Consider the following 22,064-nt stretch of genomic DNA (forward strand, 5'->3'; position numbering starts at 1 on the left):
ACCATGATGTTAAATTCACAAACTTTATTATTTAACTGTGGGCTGTTGCTTTTCAGAACCAGTCCAGCCATGCAGGAACAATCACTGGACAAGAAATGCTGGATCATTACTTTTTTGTAATCCTTAAAATTTTCAATCCCACATTTAACTACAACCCCATTTATTCTTTTTGTCATTTTTCTCTCTAAATTGCGAACTAAATTACAATACAACTAATTGCTTTTGTTTGGAGAGTTTTCCACAAATACACCATTCTGTAGCACTGAGGGAGAGAATCCCCTAGCCTCCAACTGAAGCTGCCTAAATATTAAATGCATGTTTTCCAGCTCCTTACTGACCAGCCAAACTAATGTGACTCGTTAGATTTATATTATGAATTCTGTTCAGCATTTTGAAAATATGATTCATGTTTGTTTCAACAAACTTCCTTTATTCAACAAAAATAAATTAAGGCCAAACAGTATTAAGTCCCTAGTTCTTTTAAAAGCAGGGAGTCCAAGACAAGTATTAAGTCCCTAGTTCTTTTAAAAGCAGGGAGTCCAAGACAAAATGAATATCAGAACATAAAAGGTATTCAGTAAAATTAAAATAGATAATTACAATCAGTGAAGGAAACAAGCTTGGACTCATCAACATTCTTCCCAAATGGGAAAACTTGATAACACTATTTTGCACTGACGTCAATTGTTAGGATAACAGTTTTGCTAAATCGACTTTTTAAACATTGCAAATTCTCAATATCAAATAAACTTGGAAAATTTAGGTTAAGTACCTGTGGAAACTGGTGGTTATCCTACACATAGTTAATCAGAAAGAAATTTAGATAATTAAAAATAAACATTCCCGTGTACTTGCAAGGTTGAGTCAATTAAACTGCTTCCATGAAAGACACATCCCAGATGACAAGGAAAGAATGATAGCAGTAACAAACAGATAGCATGTGACTGGAATAGGATTTTCTTATTGGAAAATGCAACTGCATGGGCAAGTACTTATCCCTAGATGGGTTCCTGGTACTACTATGATTTCCCTACAAATTGGTTTTTAAAATAATCGCCTTTTAATTGCACCTCTGTAGAGTCCTGAAGGTAAGCCATTTGCTGTGGGAAACAATGAAGCGGACGTAATAGAGTGATGTCAGCCAAAGGGATTCCCGCCGAGCACGCCTGTGTGTTCAGTCTGTTTCTTTCTCAATCCTGGCGATAGAGAACATTTGCTTTTAAAAAGGAAAGAAAAATGCCAAGCAATAGGAAAAAGAGGATTTGTTCTCTCAACTTCTTGTACATGGAGATTCTTGTCACATGTGCTCCATGCGAGTGTGCTCAAGCCATAAGATAGTTACTTCCAAATAGACAAGATCGGAAACAGAGCAGTAATCAGCCCAAGCAGTGCTAATGTAGTGCAGAAGTACCAGCCTGCCTGCTCGCCCATTATTTGTAGACTAGTGGAGTATGCTGTTTACTGGGAAAAAAATACATGCATTTAACATTCTGAGTTACCTATGTACTTAAAAGTTCTTGTATGATGATGGTAGACAAACTTCTATCCAAATAGGATAGCAGTACACCAAGATGTGTATCAAAGAAGAATAGGTGAAGTTTCAAGTTAATTATAGCCAAGCGACCTACTATCTCTTTTCCCCATTTGTTTGTCTTTGACACACCACAGCTTACTCTCACAGGGGGTTTACTTATTTTTCTGGATGCATTGCCATGTTTAGCATAGCCTTATTAACCCACAGGTGTTTATTTTAGCCATTAGATTAGGCAAAAACATTTGACAAAGACACAGGTTATTCTGAAACAATTTCAAAATATAACCCGCCTGAAGCTTTTCCATTATTAGCTGCTGGACAACTAGATGTAGGGAAGATGTATCCACTTGTGAGGGGACCAAAACTAGGGGTCACAATTATAAGATAGTTACCAATGAAACTGAATAGGGAATTCAGTGGGAAACTTCTTTCCCTAAAGAGGACCCTGGAGAATGTTTTTAATTAGAGACCTAGGGGTGCAGATACACAGTCCCTTGGAAATGGCATCAGAAGTAGACAGGATGGTGAATGCAGCATTTGACATGCTTGCCTTCATTGGTCACAGCATTGGAGTATGGGAGCTGGGACATGTTATGGTTGTAAAAGACATTTGTAAGACCACACTTGGAGTAGTGTGTACAACTTTGGTTGCCCGGCTATTGGAAAGAAGCTATTAAACTAGAAAGGTTGCAAGAAGTTTTACAAGGACGTTACCAAGACTGGAAGGTCTGAAATACAAGTAGAGGTTGGGACATTTTGTCTCAGGAGCGCAGGAGGCTGAAGGGTGAGATTGTAGAGGTTTATAAGATCATGACAGGCTTAAGTAAGATGAATAGCCAAGGTCTTTTCCCTCGAGGGTAGAGGAGTCAAAAACTAGAGGTGAAAGGGGAAAGAATCAAAAAAGGACCTGAGAGGCAACTTTTTCCCCACATAGAGAGGGATGTGTATATGGAACAAAGTGAGGTGCTGGAAGACCGAAGGCTGGCCAGCATGGTGCCATTATTTAAGAGAGGCTGTAAGGAAAAGCCATTGATCTCTAGACTAGTGAACCTTGTATCAGTGGTGGGTAAGTTCTTGGAGCGGATTCTGATAGACAGGATTTACATGCATTTTGAAAGGCAAGGACTGATTAGGGATAATCAACATGACTTTGGGTAACCATGTCTCACTAACTTGATTACGTTTAGTTTTGAAGAGGCGACAAAGAAGATTAATGAAGGCAGAGCAGTAGATGTTGTCTATATTGACCAGCAAAGCGATTGACAAGGCTCTGCATGATAGACTGGTGAGTAAGGTTAGGTCACACGGGATCTAGGGGGAGTTAGCCAACTGGATACAAAATTGACTTAAAAGGTAGGAGACAGAAAAGTGCTTTTCTGCCTGTGTTCAGCAGTGTCCCACAAGCATTGGTGCTGGACCCACTACTTTCCATCATTTATTAAAATAATTTGGATGTGAATAGGAGATTTGGTTAGTGAATTTGCATATGACACCAAAATAGGTGGTGTAGTGGACAATGAAGATGATTACCTCAGATGGGCCAACGAGCTGAGGAATTGCAGATGACGTTCAACTTAGATAAATGTGAGGTGTTGCATTTTGGTAAGGCACAGCAGGGCAGGACTTATGTACTTGATAGTAGGGCCCTAGCGTGTGTTGCCAAACAAAGAGATCTTGGGGTGCAGGTGCGCTGTTCCTTGAAAGTGGAGTTGCAAGTAGGGTAGTGAAGATGGCACTTGTAATGCTTGCCTTCATTGGTCAGACCATTGAGTACAGCAGTTAGGATGGCATGTTGCAGCTAGACAGGACATTGGTGAAAACTGCGGACAATACTGGTCACCATTCTACAGGAAAACAATGTTATTAAACTTGAGAGGATGCAGAAAAAAATTTACCAGAATGTTGCCAGGACTGGAAGGTCTGAGCTAAAAGGAGAGGCTGGGGTTATTGTCCCTGGAGCAGGAGCTGAGGGGTGACCTTATTGAGGTTTATAAAATCAAGGGGGGGGGGGGGGCGCGCGGGATGAATAGGGTGAATAGCCAAGGTCTTTTGCCTCAGGTCAGGGAATCCAAATCTAGAGGGCACAGGTTTAAGAGAGGGAAAAGATTTAAAACGGACCGGAGGGGCAACTGGCTCATGCAGAGCATCTTGCGTGTATGGAACGAGCTGCTTGAGGATGTGGTGGAGTCGGATAGAATTACATTTAAAAGGAATCCGGATGGGTACATGAATAGGAAGGGTTGAGGGAAATGGGCCAGATATCTAGTTGGCATGGACAGGTTGAACCAAAGTGTCCGTTTCCATGCTTTGTGACGCAGTGGTAAAATGTGCAACTAACTACTAGTTTAGGTGAATTGCACTGATGCATTTAAAGGAAAACTAAATAAGCACATGAACTGGAGAGGTTTGCTGATGATTGTTCAGTTCGATTTGCAATTCCCATGATAACAAAGCAGTCTGTGTTTGCATGCAGCAGGATCTGGACAACATTTGTATTTGTGCTTGAAAGGATTAAGTTAGTCAAGGGTAAAAGCTTTGACCATATAGTCAGTAACAAGCAAAGCGAGTAGAGAAATAAATAACAGACAAGACATTCAGAACATTGAGGCTGGTAGTGTAGAAGCCACACAATCGGAGGCCTTGGATGAGGTACTGACAATGTCTATGAAAGGCTGTAAGTAAACAACAATAACACGAGACAAATGGATATTGAAGTCAGAAGTGTAATAGGTGTGTTGTAATCTTTTGCAAAAAGTTTGAAGGTGTTCTGTAACCCAAAGCGAGCTTTAAAAGTCAATATTAAGGCCTCCTCTCCATATGTGCATATGAAATAAACTATTGTTCTATTATCTGAAATCTTCTCATTAATTTGTCAAATTGATCCTTACTACACTATTGTTATATAGCAAGCAACGTGTGTGTTATACAAGCAATGGCCATCACTAATAAGAGAGTCTAACAACCATCGTTAAAATTCAATGGTTGTGAAATCTTCCAACATCAACAGCCTGGCATCAACTTCCACCAGCAACTTTACTGGACCAGTGTTCACATGAATACTGTGATAACAAGAGTAGATCAGAGGCTAGGTATTTTGCAATAAGTGACACAGCTCCTGATTTCTCAACGCCTTCCTATTAAATCCAAGACACAAGTCAGGAATATGACAGAATACTTTCTGATTGTCTGGATTACACCATCACTGACAAAACAAAAAAAAAATCACCATTACTGAAGACAAAGCAGCCAGCACTTTTAAAAAAAATTACTCTCTTTGTTCCAAACGAGAGTCATAGAGGCCTCAAAATATTAAATTTGTTTCTCTCTCAACAGCTGCTGCTAGACTGGAATTTCTCCAGCAGCTTCTGTTTTTATTTCACTCCCTTCAGCACTGGTGTAATTATGGTTATAGAGTGCACCATGTACATTATCCATTCTGGTAACTCCCTAAGACTATTTCACAGAACCTCCAAGATTCATGATTTCCAACACAAAGACAAAATACTGTGGATGCTGGAAAGCTGAAGAAAGAACTAAAAGGATGGAAAACCACAGGAGGCCAGGGAGCATCAGTGGAGAGAAATAGTGTTGATGTTTCAAACTGATGAACTTTCATCAGAACTGAAGAGAACAGAAATGTAGGAAGCACAAAATGAAAGGCTGTGGTAAGCTGGAAATCAGGGGAAATTAAATAATCCAAAGATTTCATGAGGCAACAATCATAAAGAATGATAATGGAGAAACAAAGGTTGTGTCTAAATAAGGTATGAATTGCTTTGTAAAAAATATTTGAATGCAACATGAAGGGATTAAATAAAAAGAAACAAAGAAAAGCAAAACAAAAGAAAGAAAAATAACTACTCAGCACAAGATGGAAGGGTTCCGGTTTAAAGCTGTTGAAGTAAACAGGGTCAAGAAGACTGCTGAGTGACAAGTTGAAAGATTCCTAAATTTTCCTGTCACTGGTAACGACATGAGCAATGGAGAGAAAGTGGCATTGGAGTTAGATACAGATCTCTTGTTTCCCTCTCACCTTGACATTAATGCTCAGCACTTCTAGAGTGTAGGTCCATTTGCACATCAGCAGATAATGTTTGCTGGACCTGGCTCTCCATGGCAGTTGCTAACCTGACCATGAAGACAGCCAAATGTGCAAATCTGCCTTGGGCTGAGTAAAGCCCTAGACTCAGTGATCCTCTGATGCCACAGATCTGAGATGTTTCTGCTTCAACCAGCTACAGGATTGTTTCAGTGATGTGCTCACCAGATTGTGATCCCAATTCTAATCCAGATTCTCATTGCAGGTGAGAGTTTCTGTGCTTGGTAGAGGGTGCAAGTGAAAGCTTTGCTAGTGTGTGTCCTCTAAGGTTCAGAGGTTTCCTCTTCTCGGAAAAATACACAGACTAAGGCAATTAGAAATGGGCAATATAGAGCATAAAGCATCAATCACATTCAGATGCATTATTTTTTTTGAAATGGAGGGGAAACAAATAGATTATGCTGATAGGATTAGATGGAGGGTTAAATGAAGTTTCATGAGGTAAAGACAAGTCGGGTCAAGTGCCTTTTGCTGTGTTGTAAATTCTATTTTACATATCTACAGTGTAGTTTCAGCTTCTTTATGATGACTTTGGTTTTGATACCACAGCAGAATGCAATTCAGTTTTAACATCTTTATACTTGAAAATATTTTTATTCAGTTTGATACTTTGATACAGGATAACCTTATCAGGTAACAATGCACTGGTGGGGGCTGGAACAGGAGTTGAAACTTAACATTCCAAAAAAAATGCAGTAGAATCAATAATTCTTCTCATTCATTAAGAACCATTTCAGTCAGAAACTTCAACTTCTGAGTTTATTCACACATACTGCAGGTTTACTGTTTGTAAAAATGAATGGCTAAACCAGCGTCAAGGGAACCAGGTTTCCAAAATCATTTGTAAATTAAGGAAACCACACTTACAGTTATATGAAAAGAGAAAGGCATTCAGCATTACTTACACATGTTGGTGCACATTTGCTCATTGAGAATATGAGTCACATCTATTCCATCACCTTGGGATTATACCCAAAGCAGTGAGAGATTACCAAAATGGCAAGAATGTGGAGGAGAATAGCTTCTGGAAAGGTGACTGCTTTCCCTTAACACCAAGTCACAACCTTACCAGGGGTAACTGTCAAAACGTTTCATTTCTTATGCACGATGACTCTATGATTGTGCTGATGTAGATTTCTAGAAGTTCATGTACAGAACTTCCAAGACACAGTCTTCAACAATTAAAAATGGGCAAATCATTTTTCCTTTTAAAGGGACCTTCTTCACAGTTCTATATAATCCAGAATGGAGCCCTTTCACAGACTACAAAATAATGAACAGCAAGCTCATTCATCTCCTGGTCACAAGACACATTTTCTACAGTTTAGATACAATAAATCCTTTGGGTGGAAATTTCACATTTTTGTATGAAGCAAGTGTATTATGTGGTGATGCACAGCCATAATTGGCCAGAGGTGATCCAGCGGTGAGAAGATAAGTTTAAACATGTTCTTGCCTCCACACTGTGGCAATTGGAATACTCCTCCTCTAACTTGGCAGTCAGGTCATCATGGTCTCTCAGTCAGGAAACCAGCCACGTTCTCACATCTTTTTAAGACAAATTGTTTATGGGTACTTGGGCATCGTTGGCTAAGCCAGCATTTATTGCCCATCTCTAATTGCTCAGAGGGCAGTTAAGAGTCAACCACATTGGGATCACATGTAGGTCAGACTAGTTAAGGACAACAATTTCCTTCCCTAAAAGATATTAGTGAACCAGATGGGTTTTTCAAACAATGTTTTGCCTGGGTCTCTGGATTAGTAGTCTAGCAATGATACCACTAGGCCACTAGCTCCCAGGTTGGCAAGTGACAAGTTAAGGTAATTAAATAGACATTAATCACCCAGTTAAGTGCCTCAATGGCTGGCAAGTCAAGAAAGCCTCCCTTGGTCTTTGTCATCCAACCCTTAATTGCAAAAAAAGTGGCAAGGAGGGTATGGATTTTACTCTAAGAAAAAGCTTGCCTAATTTTTTTTACTTACTGGCCGCCTCCCAGGGATTAGGAAATTGCACCTACAATGTCAACACCTGAAATAACTTAGCTCCAGCCAGATCATGTAAATCATTTTTGATCCCACAGGGACAAAAGAAAGGCCTGCATTTACATACCACTGTTCCCAGCCTCAGGTCATCCAGTGAAACACTTCTGAACTGTTGTCATTGTTGTAATGTGATACCTTGCTGTCATGTTTCCTCCAAAACAATGTGATAATGATCAGAATATTTGCTTTTTTTGAACTGATGCTGGTTAGGGATACATAATGGATACATTACTTGAAATAACTCATCTACTCTTCTTTGAAGTAGATTCTAGACTAGAGTGGTGCTGGAAAAGCACAGCAGTTCAGGCAGCATCAGAGGAGCAGGAAAATCGATGTTTCGGGCAAAAGCCCTTCATCAGGAATAGAGGCAGAGTGCCTGCAGGGTGGAGAGATAAATGGGGGGGGGGTCTGGGGAGAAAGTAGCATAGAGTACAATAGGTGAATGGGGGGTGGGGATGGAGGTGATAGGTCAGAGAGGAGGGTGGAGTGGATAGGTAGAAAGGAAGATAGGCAGGTAGGACAAGTCATGGAGACTTTCCTCATTTCCCCTTCCCCTTCCCCCACCTCACCCCAGCTCCAAACTTCCAGCTCAGCACTGTCCCTATGACTTATCCTACCTGCCTTTCTTTCTACCTATCCACTCCACCCTCCTCTCTGACCTATCACCTCCATCCCCACTCCCATTCACCTATTGTACTCTATGCTACTTTTTCCCCAGACCCCCCCCCCCCCCCCCCCCCACCATTTATCTCTCCACCTTGCAGGCACTCTGCCTCTATTCCTGATGAAGGGCTTTTGCCTGAAACGTCAATTTTCCTACTCCTTGGATGCTGCCTGAACCGCTGTGCTTTTCCAATACCACTCTAGTCTAGAATCTGGTTTCCAGCATCTGCAGCCCTTGCTTTTAACCTTTTTTGAAGTAGTGCCAATGGGATATTTACTTCCATCTAAAAGGTAACTCATCGAAAAATGCAGTCCGTAGTATAGAACTGAAACTTCAGCTAAGGTTTTATGCTCAAGTCTCAGGACATGAAACTGAACTCACATCTTTGACTTGGATGAGAGAAGACTATGGTTTGAGCTAAGGTTAATAGCTACAAAAGAAACATGAACTATGTTCAGGTTGCATTTCTTCATTCTGTTCCAGCTCAAAAATTAGTCAAAGAATCATACCATTAAACCTTTTCTTTAAAAAGATATGCCTGATGATACTGGGACTCCCCTACTCAGTACAACTGCACCTTGTATGCAAAATTAACGATACTAGACTAGTTAGTACCTTTGGAGACACAAATCTTAGAATTTCCCTCCTATTTCCTACTTTTCCTCGCTGAGCGCTCCTAGCACTTTTTAAGGAGTTGTCTGTGATAACTAAATCAAGCAGTTTGGTTGTGTTTGATGCAATGATTGAAATTTGTGGATTTGGAAAATGACCTACTATCATTGTTGCTCAGGATAATATCTGGCAGGAAGATGATTTAATAAGATGGTAAATGCCTTTACCCGACCAGGAAAATTTCAACATGATTAATTCAAGACTTTTAAATGTTGATATTCAATTACAATGTTGCAGTGTAGTAGGAAACGATAAAAAGACAAACCTTGTGTCCAGATTGTTTCCTTCTAAAGCGGTCCATTAAAAACGTTGATAGAATGTCCTCCATTTTCATTTCAGACACACTGAAGAAACAGAAAACTAAATATCATACATCTTTTCCATCAACAGCTAGCAATGATGTAGTTCTGTTAAAGAAAGATTTAATTAACCAAGAGGTATGTGTGTATGGGGATTTAAGAAGAGAGGGGAAGGGGTTCACCTGACCATTAGGCCAGGTTGGTTTTGCACCATTATTACTGTGTATCATCATCAAAAGCAGCATTGTGCTTCCAGGTTTGTTTCATAGTGGCATCAATCTTTTATTTTACATTTATTTTGCAGTAACACTGCCAAGCATCACCCTACTAGTAGATTCAAAGATCATTTTTGAGAATGTATCCCACATTTCAATAGAAGTCATGCACCTTTGTATTTTGCTCCCCATTTCTTATTCATCTTGTTTCTTCACTAGGTTACCCTAGACCACACTCTGCAACAATCATCTCCTAAACTTGACTGGATCCCAGAATAGACTAGATGACCCAAAGTTCATAATTCTTGCCTTGCCTCCTTGCTGAAATACAGTTTAAATCAATTTTCTGATCTTCCATGCAACTGCCACAGTTCTCTACTGTGACATGACAGGAACTTGTGCGTATGCATAGAAAATCTTATCATTCTACTCTCTAAAACTCAAAATGTGAATGCCTGTGTAACAGAATAGTCAAACAACTAAACTCACTTTTGATTTGCACAAAAATTCAACATTTTAAGCCACAAATTTATATGAATGAACTCATAGCTCATTTTGCTGCTTGTCTGGTCTGAATCAGTTACTTTTGCAGAGTGATCTACTATAGGTTAAGCTGTAATTAGAACTGCAGATTTGTTTTTCTCTGAAAAAGAGTTCTGGGGAATTCAGGACCCAGCCAGTTTTTAATTCTAAACTTAGATATGGGAGACCAGCGGTAGCACACTACTGTACAAATCTCACCATAACAAGTTGAATTGGTGAGACAGCAACAGCAAAGTGCCTGAGTGTGGAACTTCAGTATCAATCATCAAACATGGCTCAGTAGCACTCCCTGACTTATCACAATGTTCAAAACTTGAGCTCCAACACATCAACTTGGAGATGAAGTTTTTCGAACTAGACATCTGTTGTCAATGTGGCTATTATGGATTACACAGATTTTCTCCAGGTCCTGCATGTTACACATCACTTGCCCTGCCATCTTGATTTTATTTGTATTTAACTACCAGGATTTTAAGTTTAGAATATCACTCAATGATTATTTGTAAATATCTTATGAAGTTTGCTTCCAGTCATGCAATCAATTTAGTATGATACTTTAATAAAAGCAAATTACTGCGGATGTTGAAAACATGAAATAAAAAAAGAGTGATGGTGAAACTCAGCAGGTCTGGATCGAAGGAGAGAGAAAAATAGTTAATGTTTTGAGTCTGATATGTGACTTTATTACTGAAGAAACGTGGTAAGGAAAAGCCAGAGAACTATAGACAGTGAGCCTGACGTCAATGGTGGGTAAGTTGGAGGGGATTCGGAGGAACAGGATTGAAATGTATTTGAAAAGACAAGGACTGATTATGGATACTCAACACGGCTTTGTGCACAGGAAATTCTGTCTCACTAAACTGATTGTGTTTTTTGAAGAAGTGACGAAGAAGACCGATAGAGGCAGAGCGTTGGACGTTATCTATACAGACTTCATCAATGCAGTCGACAAGGTTCTGCACAATAGACTGGTTGGCAAGGTTAGATCACATGGAATACAGAGACCTAGCCATTTGGATACAAAATTGGTTCGAAGATAGGAGACAGAGGGTGGTGGTGGAGGGATGCTTTTTGGATTGGAGGCCTGTAATCAGCGGTGTGCTGCAAAGATTGTGTTGGATCCACTGCTTTTTGTCATTTATATAAATGATTTGGATTTGAATGTAGGAAGTATGGTTAGCCAGTTTGCAGATGACACCGAAATTGGTAGCGTAGTGGACAGCGAAGAAGATTACCTCAGAGTATGACGGGACTTTGATCAGATGAAGCTCAATTTAGATAAATGAGAGGTGCTGATTTTGATAAGGCAAATCAGATTCTTATACACTTATTGGTAGGACCCTGGGGTGTGTTGCCGGGGTAGGACCTTGGGGTGCAGGTGCATAGTTCTTTGAAAATGGAGTTGTAGGCAGATAGGATAGTGAAGGCAGCGTTTGATATCTTTGCCTTTATTGGTCAATGCATTTCGAGTATAGGAGTTAGGAGGTCATGCTGTGGCTGTACAGGACGTTGGTTTGGCCACTTTTGGAATACTATATGCAATACTGGTTTCCCTGCTAAAAGGAAGAATGTTGTGAAACTTGAAAGAGTTCAGACAAGATTTGCAAGGATGTTGCCCAAGTTGGATGGTTTGAGCTTGAGGGAGAGGTTGAATAGGCTGGGGCTATTTTTCTAGGGAGTGTTGGAGGCTGAAGGGTGACATTATAGAGGTTTCTAAAATCATGAGGGGCATTGAGAGGGTGAATCGCCAAGTCCTTTTGCCCAGGATGGGGGAGTCCAAAACGAGAGCGCATAGATTTAAGCCGAGATGGGAAAGATTTAAAAGGGACCTAAGGGGCAACTTTTTCCTGCAGAGGGTGGTGACTGTATGGGACAAACTGCCAGAGGTGGCGGTAGAGGCTGGCACAATAACAACATTTAAAAGGTACCTGGATGGGTACATGAATAGGTAGGGTTTAGAGGAATTGGGTGAAATGCTGGCTAATGGACGAGATCAGTTTAGATATCTGATTGACATGGACGAGTTGGACTGAAGCATCTATTTCTGTGCTGTACATCTCTATGACTCTACTCTATGACTACGATTCTGCGTAATGGATATTCCATTTCCATGTAATAAATTATTCCATACATAATACTGGTGTCTCCCCATGTTGATTTAAACAACTGTTCCAGGTTAGAGGGAGAGATTAAAGACTTACAAACGAACTACCTATACAATCATGTAACACTTCCACTCGGGTCTTGCTGCATCTGGCTCCCTCTCAGGCAACTCATTTGTAAAAGGACACTAAACTTTGACTACACCAAATTCCCTCACTTACCAAATTCCCAGATTTAAGCACTCCACTGCATAGCATTCAGTCTCTAGCTGCAGTTTTGTCTGAATAAATGTATGCTCTGTTGCTATTCTGTCATCTGTTCATATTCTTTTTTTGACCCTCATATCCTTGTTTCCCATTTGATCAGTATTTTTATTTCTTTCCCTTTGTCATTGTTTTTCTTAAGTTGCAGATTGCCATGTTTTCTCCTTCACTCTAACTATCAATTGCTCTGAATCCACATTTCCTCTTTAACGAAGTATGTGTCAGAGTACACTTTAGTGAAATGTACTGCATGACAATTTTTTTGTGAAAGGTTAATGAAAACATCATGGATTAAAATGGTGGGGAGGAGGGGGTAATAGTGATAGCACTGATCATTCCATTGCCATTCTCTCCTGGCAACCTGCCAGGCACCAATCTCCAAGATATTTGAACTGAATCACAGCAGGAAGCCATCATCCAAGTGCCTGTGCCAGGCTGAAGCCACACTTGTCTTATTGAATCAGTGAATGAGCAATCACAGAGCTGAGAAATTGCAAGGCTGGCTGTGGAGCTTCTGTGAGCAGTTCACTAACAGACCATGATGTACGCAATACAGCAAAAAAGGTAGCGTGGAGGTAGAGAAGACAGTGCAAAACAAACCTACACTACAACAATTTTCAAATTTATACTGAATATATTGAAAATTCAAATCTATCACAATTATACATTAGAATTCTTCCCAAAAAGGAACAAATAGTAAAAAAAAGTGCACAATTTCTCAAATGCCACACAAAAATGATTTTAGTGTAATTTTGATTAAATTGTTAATTAAAAATGTTCATAAGCTATCCTGACCAGCAATAAGTGCAGCCTGAGGCAAAAAGCCAATGGCACTGACAGAAGCAGGACAGCAGGTGGTCTATTCTATTGACCTGCTCATCCTTCTTCCTGATTGGAGGAAATATGAATGCAAGGCAGGAGTCCAGATTATTCAGTAACCGACTCTGATTTATGTGTTCCACTGCAATAAAACTCTCACCTGAGCAGGAAATGCATATGTACATTTAAATCCGTGTAAAAAGTAAATTTCCACATAAAACCATCAACTCCAGGTTATTTAACATATCAATTTAAGGGTCTGCAAACCCTGCAGATCCAGACTATCCCAGGAACTGCATCCCTACAACGAATGCTTGAAGTGCCCACCCGCTAATCAGCATTTCTTGATTTCTGTTGTATTCTATTCAGTATTTGTGGTGGTGCGCTTTATTGACTTTACTCTTTACCTAGTTTTTTTTTAATACTGAAGGAAGACACTTTTACCAGTTTTCTAACATTCCCCCACATTATTTACTTATTGAAGCACTCACTGGTGCACTTTTACACAAATCCATATACAACTTTCCACATACATTGCTTCTCCAAGCTGGAGTTGTGATCTATATATGTGTTGAAAATGTGTTGCTGGAAAAGCGCAGCAGGTCAGGCAGCATCCAAGGAACAGGAGAATCGGCTTTTCAGGCCTGCTGGACACACTTTCCTCATTCCTGAAGAAGGGCTTATGCCCGAAACGTCGATTCTCCTGTTCCTTGGATGCTACCTGGCCTGCTGCGCTTTTCCAGCAACACATTTTCAGCTCTGATCTCCAGCATCTGCAGCCCTCACTTTCTCCATCTATATATGTGTATTCCTTAAGTGAACAGAAAGTGGAACAGGCAACCTTTCTGCAAGAGTGAAAGGTTTTATAACATATCATTTACAAAGTTTGGTCAGTAATTCAACGCTGTTGCTATACTAATCATTCAAATCACTGAAATTGTGCTCTTTATTCCCTCCATCTCAGTGAATCAACTTAAAACAGTTCTATGTTTATGAATTCAGAGCAAGTTAACTCGAGACAACTAAACACACCACTCCCTATAAATACCAAGTTATCGTGCCCACGAGTCCGTTTTATACAATGGGCTTAGTCCACAGAAATTCTATTTCAACCTTTCAACAGATTTTGTCACTTCTCATTAAAAATTTGAAAGAACCTAATGGAATTTTGCACCTAAATTGCAGATACCCAGAAATTAAACAGGAACAACATTTCAAAGCATAGTTTCATGTAATTTTAGATCAGCCATTTAAGCTTTACTGATAGTAGCAAAGTAATTAATGATAAACTTATAAAATATGTTACAGAATAGGTGGTTTGGATATTTTTATTCAGTCTTCAGCAGGTATTATCCACACTAGACTGAGGAAAAGGAAAAAACCGGAAGCTACAAATAAAAGGACTTGCTGCTATATCAGAGATTTCATAGTCAGAAGATACACAGCACTAGGTTATAGTCTAACAAGTTTATTTGAAATCACAAGCTTTCAGAGCGCTGCTCCTTCACCTGACGAAGGAGCAGTGCACCGATAGCTTGTGATTTCAAATAAACTTGTAGGACTATAACCTGATGTCGTGTGACTTCTGACTTTGTCCACTCCAGTCCAACACCGACACCTTCAAATCAGAGTTTTCATGACAACAGGGTACCCCAAATTACTTGACAGCAAAGTTAATACTTTTGAACTGTTTTCATGGTGGTTATGTGGGAAATTAGCAGCCATTTTGCACATAGCAAGCTCTCCCAAATGACCATATAATGATTTTATGTTATTTGGTTTGGGGGGATAAATAATGGCCAGAACACCAAGGATAATGTCCCAGCTCTTAGAAATCATGACATGGGGTCTTTTGCATCCACCTGTGACTGCAGTTTAGCATCATCTAAAATAGTATTTCTGGCTCCCTGGAGTGCCAGCCTTGATTCTAGTGTTCAAATCCTGGTGAGACAAGAACTCAACAATTTCTTGACTGAAGCAAAAGCACTATTTAACTGAATCATAGCAGACTCTGTAAAGTGTGTAAAATGATAAAGATATAATTATAAAATAAGTTTTATTTTTAATATTTATTCTATATATGCTATGTAATTCTATGTTGTTCTTTATGAATAAAATACAATTGAAAAAATGCATGGTTATCAGTATCAAAGATATCACAAAATTTTATGTCATGTGACTCTTGACTCTTGACCTGGGGAAAATAAAAGTCTATGTTCAAAACATTAGTCACCGGTTCAGACACATAATAGAAAGCATGGTGAATTACAACAGTGTGGAACATATCTATACCCAGAGTAAGTAAGTCCCAGAGTATTACTACAAGAAGTCATTGAACAGAAACCAGGAACTTTCCCTGAAGTATACAGCCAGAGGCACCTTGGGTGTTCATAAATGTCATTTCAAAATGTGAAATGTGAAAGCAGGATATCTGGCTGTTATTGGTGAAACCAAGAGGACTAATGGGGAAAGATACTTTAAAAGCAAAGAGTCTTTACTTTCAAAACACAATGAAGCCTAATTAGATCAAGATATTAGACAAGTCCATAACATTTATAAGTAATGTGTACAAGATAGAATAGGAATTTTCAACAAAAAGAAAATCTTAAGAAATCCTTCTTCCCAAGGTAAAACAGATCACTTAACTTTTCCCATTGCAAGAAGATAATTATCCTCAGATTTGATCTTCACTTTAATAAAAGTTACAAAATGGAGCTTAAGCAGTTTAGAGTACATTGTAAACATGGACAAGTTAGGCAGCAAGCCCATGACAGCTGAGCTTATGATCAGAGCTGGGAACCATACAGTACTGACTCAGTAAATGAATGAACGGACAGTGAAAGCTGATGAATTGCACCAATGATCCATAAAGGCAGTTTACAGCATGGTGCAACACACGCCGTCAAAATAAATTGCTGTCCAGTATTATAAACAGAGCATTATGGAGACAGCTCTGACAATTTAATTTAAGATTTGGGCCAAAAACCCAGTATGCAGTTTTTTTTTGCCTAGCACGAAGGATGATAAGAATGTATTTAAAGGATTTGCAGTTTGCAATACAAATGCTTCAGGTTAGAGGCTGACCAATATTAATATAAGGTGCCTCAATAAGAAGGGGTTTATCAAGCCATGTTACAAAACAATTTAGGAGGATTGGTGCAATTGCCTTTCAATAAATACATTTGTTTTGTAGCATGATTTTATTGATTTCCAAAGTACACTTTTGATACAAATTTAGTGAAGCTGTGCTATTGTTAATCTTATTTGGCAAAACTAGTAGTTTTGTTATTTATCAATCCCATTCCACAGATAAATCTTTTTAATTCTAACTTTGTCTTTCAAAATAAGACAAGCTTTGGCAAACAGTGCAAAAGTATGCAACTCAATGGAGTTCAAGGGCACAAAGCAACATACACTATTTAAGGAACAATGGACAACTAAGTCAGAATAGTCATGTGAAATAGAACTAAACCTAACCTTGACTACCCTTCTTAACTTTGGTCCCGTGTCTAACCTGGTTTCCACATCCATCTCAATTCTAAAGAAGAGTTACATCAGACATGAACCATTTATTTCTTAATCTACAGGTAATGCGAGACTTTAATATCTCCATCACTTTCTGTTTTTATTTCAGATTTCCAGCATCCACCGTATTTTGCTTTTACTCTCACATTCAACTTTTCTTTTAGATTTGCATCAGACTCAGATACTGAATACAGGATGTATTTAAATAATTGCAATATAATTGCAGACATACTTTGCAATTCTAAGATGGTCCATTATTTGAGGTTGTTGCTGTCATTATCAAATTGGAGAAGTTTCAATTCTTTCCTAGCTTTAATGTTTTGAGTAAATAACTAAATGCTGGGTATTATGTTATAAACTTTATGGATAACATTGGCATTCCTACATTAGAGAAACCGCACTCAAAGTTTAGGTGTCCCTAAAGTCAGTATTTGGCATGGACAATAATCTCAAAGTGAAAATAAAACTATTTTCTGTCACATTTACATTAAAAATTAACCAAAACACAAAAACAATCTGTCTTGAAACTTCTTCCATTGTTGCAAATTAATGTTTAAAAATAGTACATTGTTTTTACATATAAAGATTCAGAGAACAACACTGCTGCCTCTCAGCACCAGCAACCCAGATTTGATTTCACCCTTGGGTCACTGTCTGTGAAGAGTTTGAACATTCTTCCCATGTCTGAGTGGGTTTCCTCCAGGTTCTCCAGTTTTCTCCGACAGTCCAAAGATGTCCAAGTTAGGTTGATTGGCCATGCTAAATTACCCAGAGTGTCCACTGATGTGTAGGCTAAGTGGATTAGCCATGGGAAATGCAGGGCTACACGATTAAGGGTGGTGTTGTGAGGAGGTTGGATGCTCTTCAGAGTTTTGGTGTGGACTTGATAGGCCAAATGGCCTGCTTCCACACTGCAGGGATTCTGAAACTAACTTCATTTCAACTGCTAAGTTTAATCGACAGAGTGTACTATGCTATCCCTTTAGACTGGCTTCAGTAGGCAAAGATAGTTGATTTGAATAGTGATCTAATTATTCTAAGCTTCCAATTAAATCTCACCCTGCTTTAAGCTGTGATACAGCAGAAGCAATCAATCAATCAATCTCTTCAATACTAACCACAAGACTGCCAAAAGGTCAACAATTAAAACTTTGCAAAGTAACTACAACAGAAATAGAAACAGCAGTACGACTTCAGAAAACAGTATTCATTCCTTATTCTTTAACATGGCTGACCTGATTTGGTGAGATGCAAGCACATTTGCATATTCTGCTTCTGATGGAGTGAGGAAAAGAAGACTGTTTCCACTGGACCCAATTCGGGCTGTCCGTCCCACTCTGTGAACATATTCAGCAGGCAAGCTCGGAGCACTATACTGAAATATGGAAAAGAGGAGAAAATAGCTTCTAATATACTTGTTCTGTTCATCCCAACAAGATTACTAAATGAGATTAAAGTTTTCTCTTTTTCTGAATAATGCGAGAAAGTTCTAAAGGCCTTCTCACTCCTTCTAGGTAGGAAATTGTGTACTGCCATTATAATGACAGGGTGTGAGAAACTGGTGTGGTCACATTTCACCGAGGTAAGGAACTTAACTGAAACCAGCAGGTTCCTACAGACAGTGACAACCCCCTAAATGTGGACTCTCCATAGAATTAAGGAACTAATTTGAAGGAAAAAAACTAAAGTTAATTGTAATGATGCACCTCGAAATATTTAATTAGTCTAACGACACCACAAGCCTTCCTGAACCATGAAAAAGTTCATCTATACATCTGCAGAGCAGCATTTGTGATTGCATGCGTGTGTGTATTGGCTCAAGAATGGAGAGGCATTATGCTGTTCTGGAGCAATAGGAGAAGATAATAGCAAGTTTTGAGAAGATTTGTGGCTCAGGTTGAGGTTCTGGATGTAGGTTTACTCGCTGAGCTGGAAGGTTCGTGAAAACGAACCTTCCAGTTCAGCGAGCAACCCTACATGTAGAGAAGATGATTGTTAAAAAGGCAAGAGATAAAGAGTAGGCCATTTAGCATCTCAACCCTGTTCCTTTGTTCAATTAGATTATGGTTGATTTACACTTCTTCCAAGTTCATTTACTCACCTTTGCTGCACATCTCTCTAACAAGCTGACTAACAAAGATCCTTTCTGCTCGATCTTGAAAATATCAATTGATGCAGTGAATCCCCAAATAAGAGCAGGTTACAAAAGTTTTTTACCCCAGTAAAAGGAAAAGCTGAATCCTATTAAACAGCAAAAGCCAAACCAGTAGAGAAAGAATCTGGAGTGCGCTGGGACTTGAACTATCAATTTATTAATTTTTCATCTGTTCTATGATCTGACCTTAAATATTGGACAAGTCCACAGTACTTATAAGTGATGGGTACCAAAGGAAGAAGTCATTTGCCGCACTTGACTTTTGCCATGTCTCTGAAAGAACAATTAGTCTTACAACTCCATCTTTCCCATAATCCTGCAGTTTTCTTTTTCAAGTATATATCCAATTCAAACCCACATGTACAACTTTTCCATGCCACTAAATATGCAAGTAGTTACAACATTGCACTCAAATAGGTAATTATGCCTAAGCACTCAATGTCCACTGTAGTCCTATAGTTAAGAGGGAATCTAGTGGTTAACCAGATAAGCTGAAAAATCAACATCCATCTGAGCTGAAACAATTTCTGTCCCTAAAGGAAGCAAGTACTGGCCTTCATTATGAAATTGCGGAGTTTGGAGATAATAATATTACAGACGAATGGGTAAGGGGTCAATTGCATTAAATGGTGTAACAGGCGAACTTGTCCTCTTATATGACACTCATCCATTGTGTGCAGGGTTGAATTGGTGGGGGGAGGGGGGGGGGGGGGGGCGTGGGGGGAGGGGGGGGAGTTTCTAATAACCTTGTGCTTGTCATCTCTTTGTGAGCAATGCTTCTTCATTTAAGTCTGACACTAACAAGTCATTTAACTGATTTTCCCAAGAACCTTAGTAACTCAAAAACAAGGTCAGAATAGTCTGTATTAAAAACAAATTAAATTCGTTTGGTTTTAAGAAACTGTAAGAAACAAATTTCAGTTGTGATCTGCATCAATTGTTTTAAGTATGAAGCTTAGAGGACAGAGCTCTTCAGGTGGTTGAATGTAGTGGTCATCACAGCATATGTGCAGTAACCAACTAAATGGGAGCCATTGCCACTCTGGTGAATATATTAAGATAACCTCATATTCTAGTACAACAAGTCTTGGACACCTCATCAGCTGTGTCGAAAGTATTGGAATTAAACTACTAAAACACTACGACCAGCTTCTTACTTCAAAGCACAATATACACTAAAACACAATACAGATATGCTGAACTAAGTAGTAGATATACGTAGATGATGACTAGGTCCTATGTAGTGTTGTTTCTAAGCAATAAATGGCTAACCATGCAACAGTCTGGAACGTACCATGTAGTTTAATAAACAGACCATGCAAAATCATTTTCTTTAAGATGTTCTTAAAGTTCTTTGAGATGGTGACCAAACAGATGGATGAGGATAAAGCAGTTGATGTGGCCTATATGGATTTCAGTAAGGCGTTTGATAAGCTTCCCCACGTTAGGCTATTGCACAAAATACAGAGACACGGGATTAAGGGTGACTTAGTGGTTTGGATCAGATGTTGGCTAGCTGAAAGAAGACCGTGGGTGATACGGTTGTTAAGAAGGCATAGGGTGTGTTAGCTTTTATTGGGAGAGGGATTGAGTTTGGGAGCCACAAGATCATGCTGCAGCTGTGCAAATCTCTGGTGCGACTGCACTTGGAGAATTGTGTTCAGTTCTGGTCACCACATTATAGGAAGAATGTGGAAGCTTTGGAGAGGGTTCAGAGGAAATTTACTAGGATGTTGTCTTGTATGGAGGGGAAGGTCTTATGAGAAAAGGGTGAGGGACTTGAGGCTGTTTTCGTTAGAGAGAAGGATGAGAGGTGACTTAATTGAGACATACAAGATAATCAGAGGGTTAGATAGGGTGGACAGTGAGAGCCTTTTTCCTCAGATGATGATGGTTAACACAAGAGGACATAGCTTTAAATTGAGGGGTGATAGATATAGGACAGACGTCAGAGGTAGTTTCTTTACTCAGAGTAGTAGGAGCATGGAACACACTGCCTGCAATTGTAGTAGACTCACCAACTTTAAGGGCATTTAAATGGTCATTGGATAAACATATGGATGAAAATGGAATAGTGTAGGATAGAGGGGCGTCAGATTGGTTCTACAGGTCGGCGCAACATTGAGGGCTACAGGGCCTGTACTGCGCTGTAATGTTCTATGTTAAGATGTACATGTGTAATCATGCTGCAATCTTGCATGTACTGCAGAGTCAATTATAAACTGTTTACGATACAGAAAAGAAGTTAGAGAGAATATTGGTCCAGGTTAAATCTATAACTACATTCTACTTTTGAAGTGCAGGTACAGTACTGATGAGAGGTCCACCACTAAGAAAAACATAAGATTTATTATGAAATTACAAATTTGAACATCAAAATTTGCAAGACGGCTTATGCGACCATTAAATAAAAACATGTTTGTCACTGACGGAAAAAAATGCAGACACATGCCAAGGTTGTAGGATTGCCATTCATCTCCATGGAAACAGGAGACAGCAATGTCACAGTTACAACTGTGGCTGAAGCCAGTGAAACAGACCCAAAATAGCCCACGCATCTTACACCTCGGACAGGTTTCGACATCCTGGCCAAGTTGTCAAGCTGTTGTAGTTATAAGTGCTTATTTGTGAAAGCAAATAATTACTCCCTAAAGGTCACCTTCAGAAGATAGAAATCCTGAGCATGTAAAGTTCCTGTTCCTCCACCCACGGGGGTACCCTGTAAGGAGTATTCTACTCAGTCCCCTGGATTGCAATTACAGCACAATTCCACTGTTCAATTCTTGGAAAATATTTAAACCAGCGTGTACATTATGATACAATCTCACTTGGATGACAGGGAGTGAAGGTTCTAACTTTCTTGGGAAATACAGTTCTGGAGTTCATTACCGCTCCCACTATGACACTTAATGTTGGAATCCTCACCATTCAACTCATTGGGAAGGCACAAGCTCAGTTTAACAGCACAGCAGGTCAGGCAGCATCCAGGGAACAGGAGATTCGACGTTTCGGGCACAGGAATTCCTGAAGAAGGGCCTGTGCCCGAAACGTCGAATCTCCTGTTCCCTGGATGCTGCCTGACCTGCTGTGCTGTTCCAGCAATAAAGTTTCAACTTTGATCTCCAGCATC

At 39.4% G+C, this 22,064-nt stretch overlaps 1 protein-coding gene across 1 annotated transcript in view; it reads right to left on the reverse strand.

Moving 5' to 3' along the window:
• The window catches only part of ddx31 (DEAD (Asp-Glu-Ala-Asp) box polypeptide 31), an 89,522-nt gene that overhangs the window by 31,471 nt on the left and 35,987 nt on the right, over window positions 1-22,064 (reverse strand). Inside the window, exons 16-17 of the mRNA XM_043720329.2 lie at window positions 18,015-18,154; window positions 9,278-9,356 (exon numbers count right to left, since the gene is read on the reverse strand). Of these exons, the coding sequence (XP_043576264.2) occupies window positions 9,278-9,356; window positions 18,015-18,154 (219 nt within the window). The remainder of the gene's footprint in view (window positions 1-9,277; window positions 9,357-18,014; window positions 18,155-22,064) is intronic.

This window comes from Chiloscyllium plagiosum, unplaced genomic scaffold (assembly GCF_037043375.1).
Source record: "Chiloscyllium plagiosum isolate Xiang-an unplaced genomic scaffold, Cpla_swu_hap1 HiC_scaffold_21, whole genome shotgun sequence".
Lineage (NCBI taxonomy): Eukaryota > Metazoa > Chordata > Chondrichthyes > Orectolobiformes > Hemiscylliidae > Chiloscyllium > Chiloscyllium plagiosum.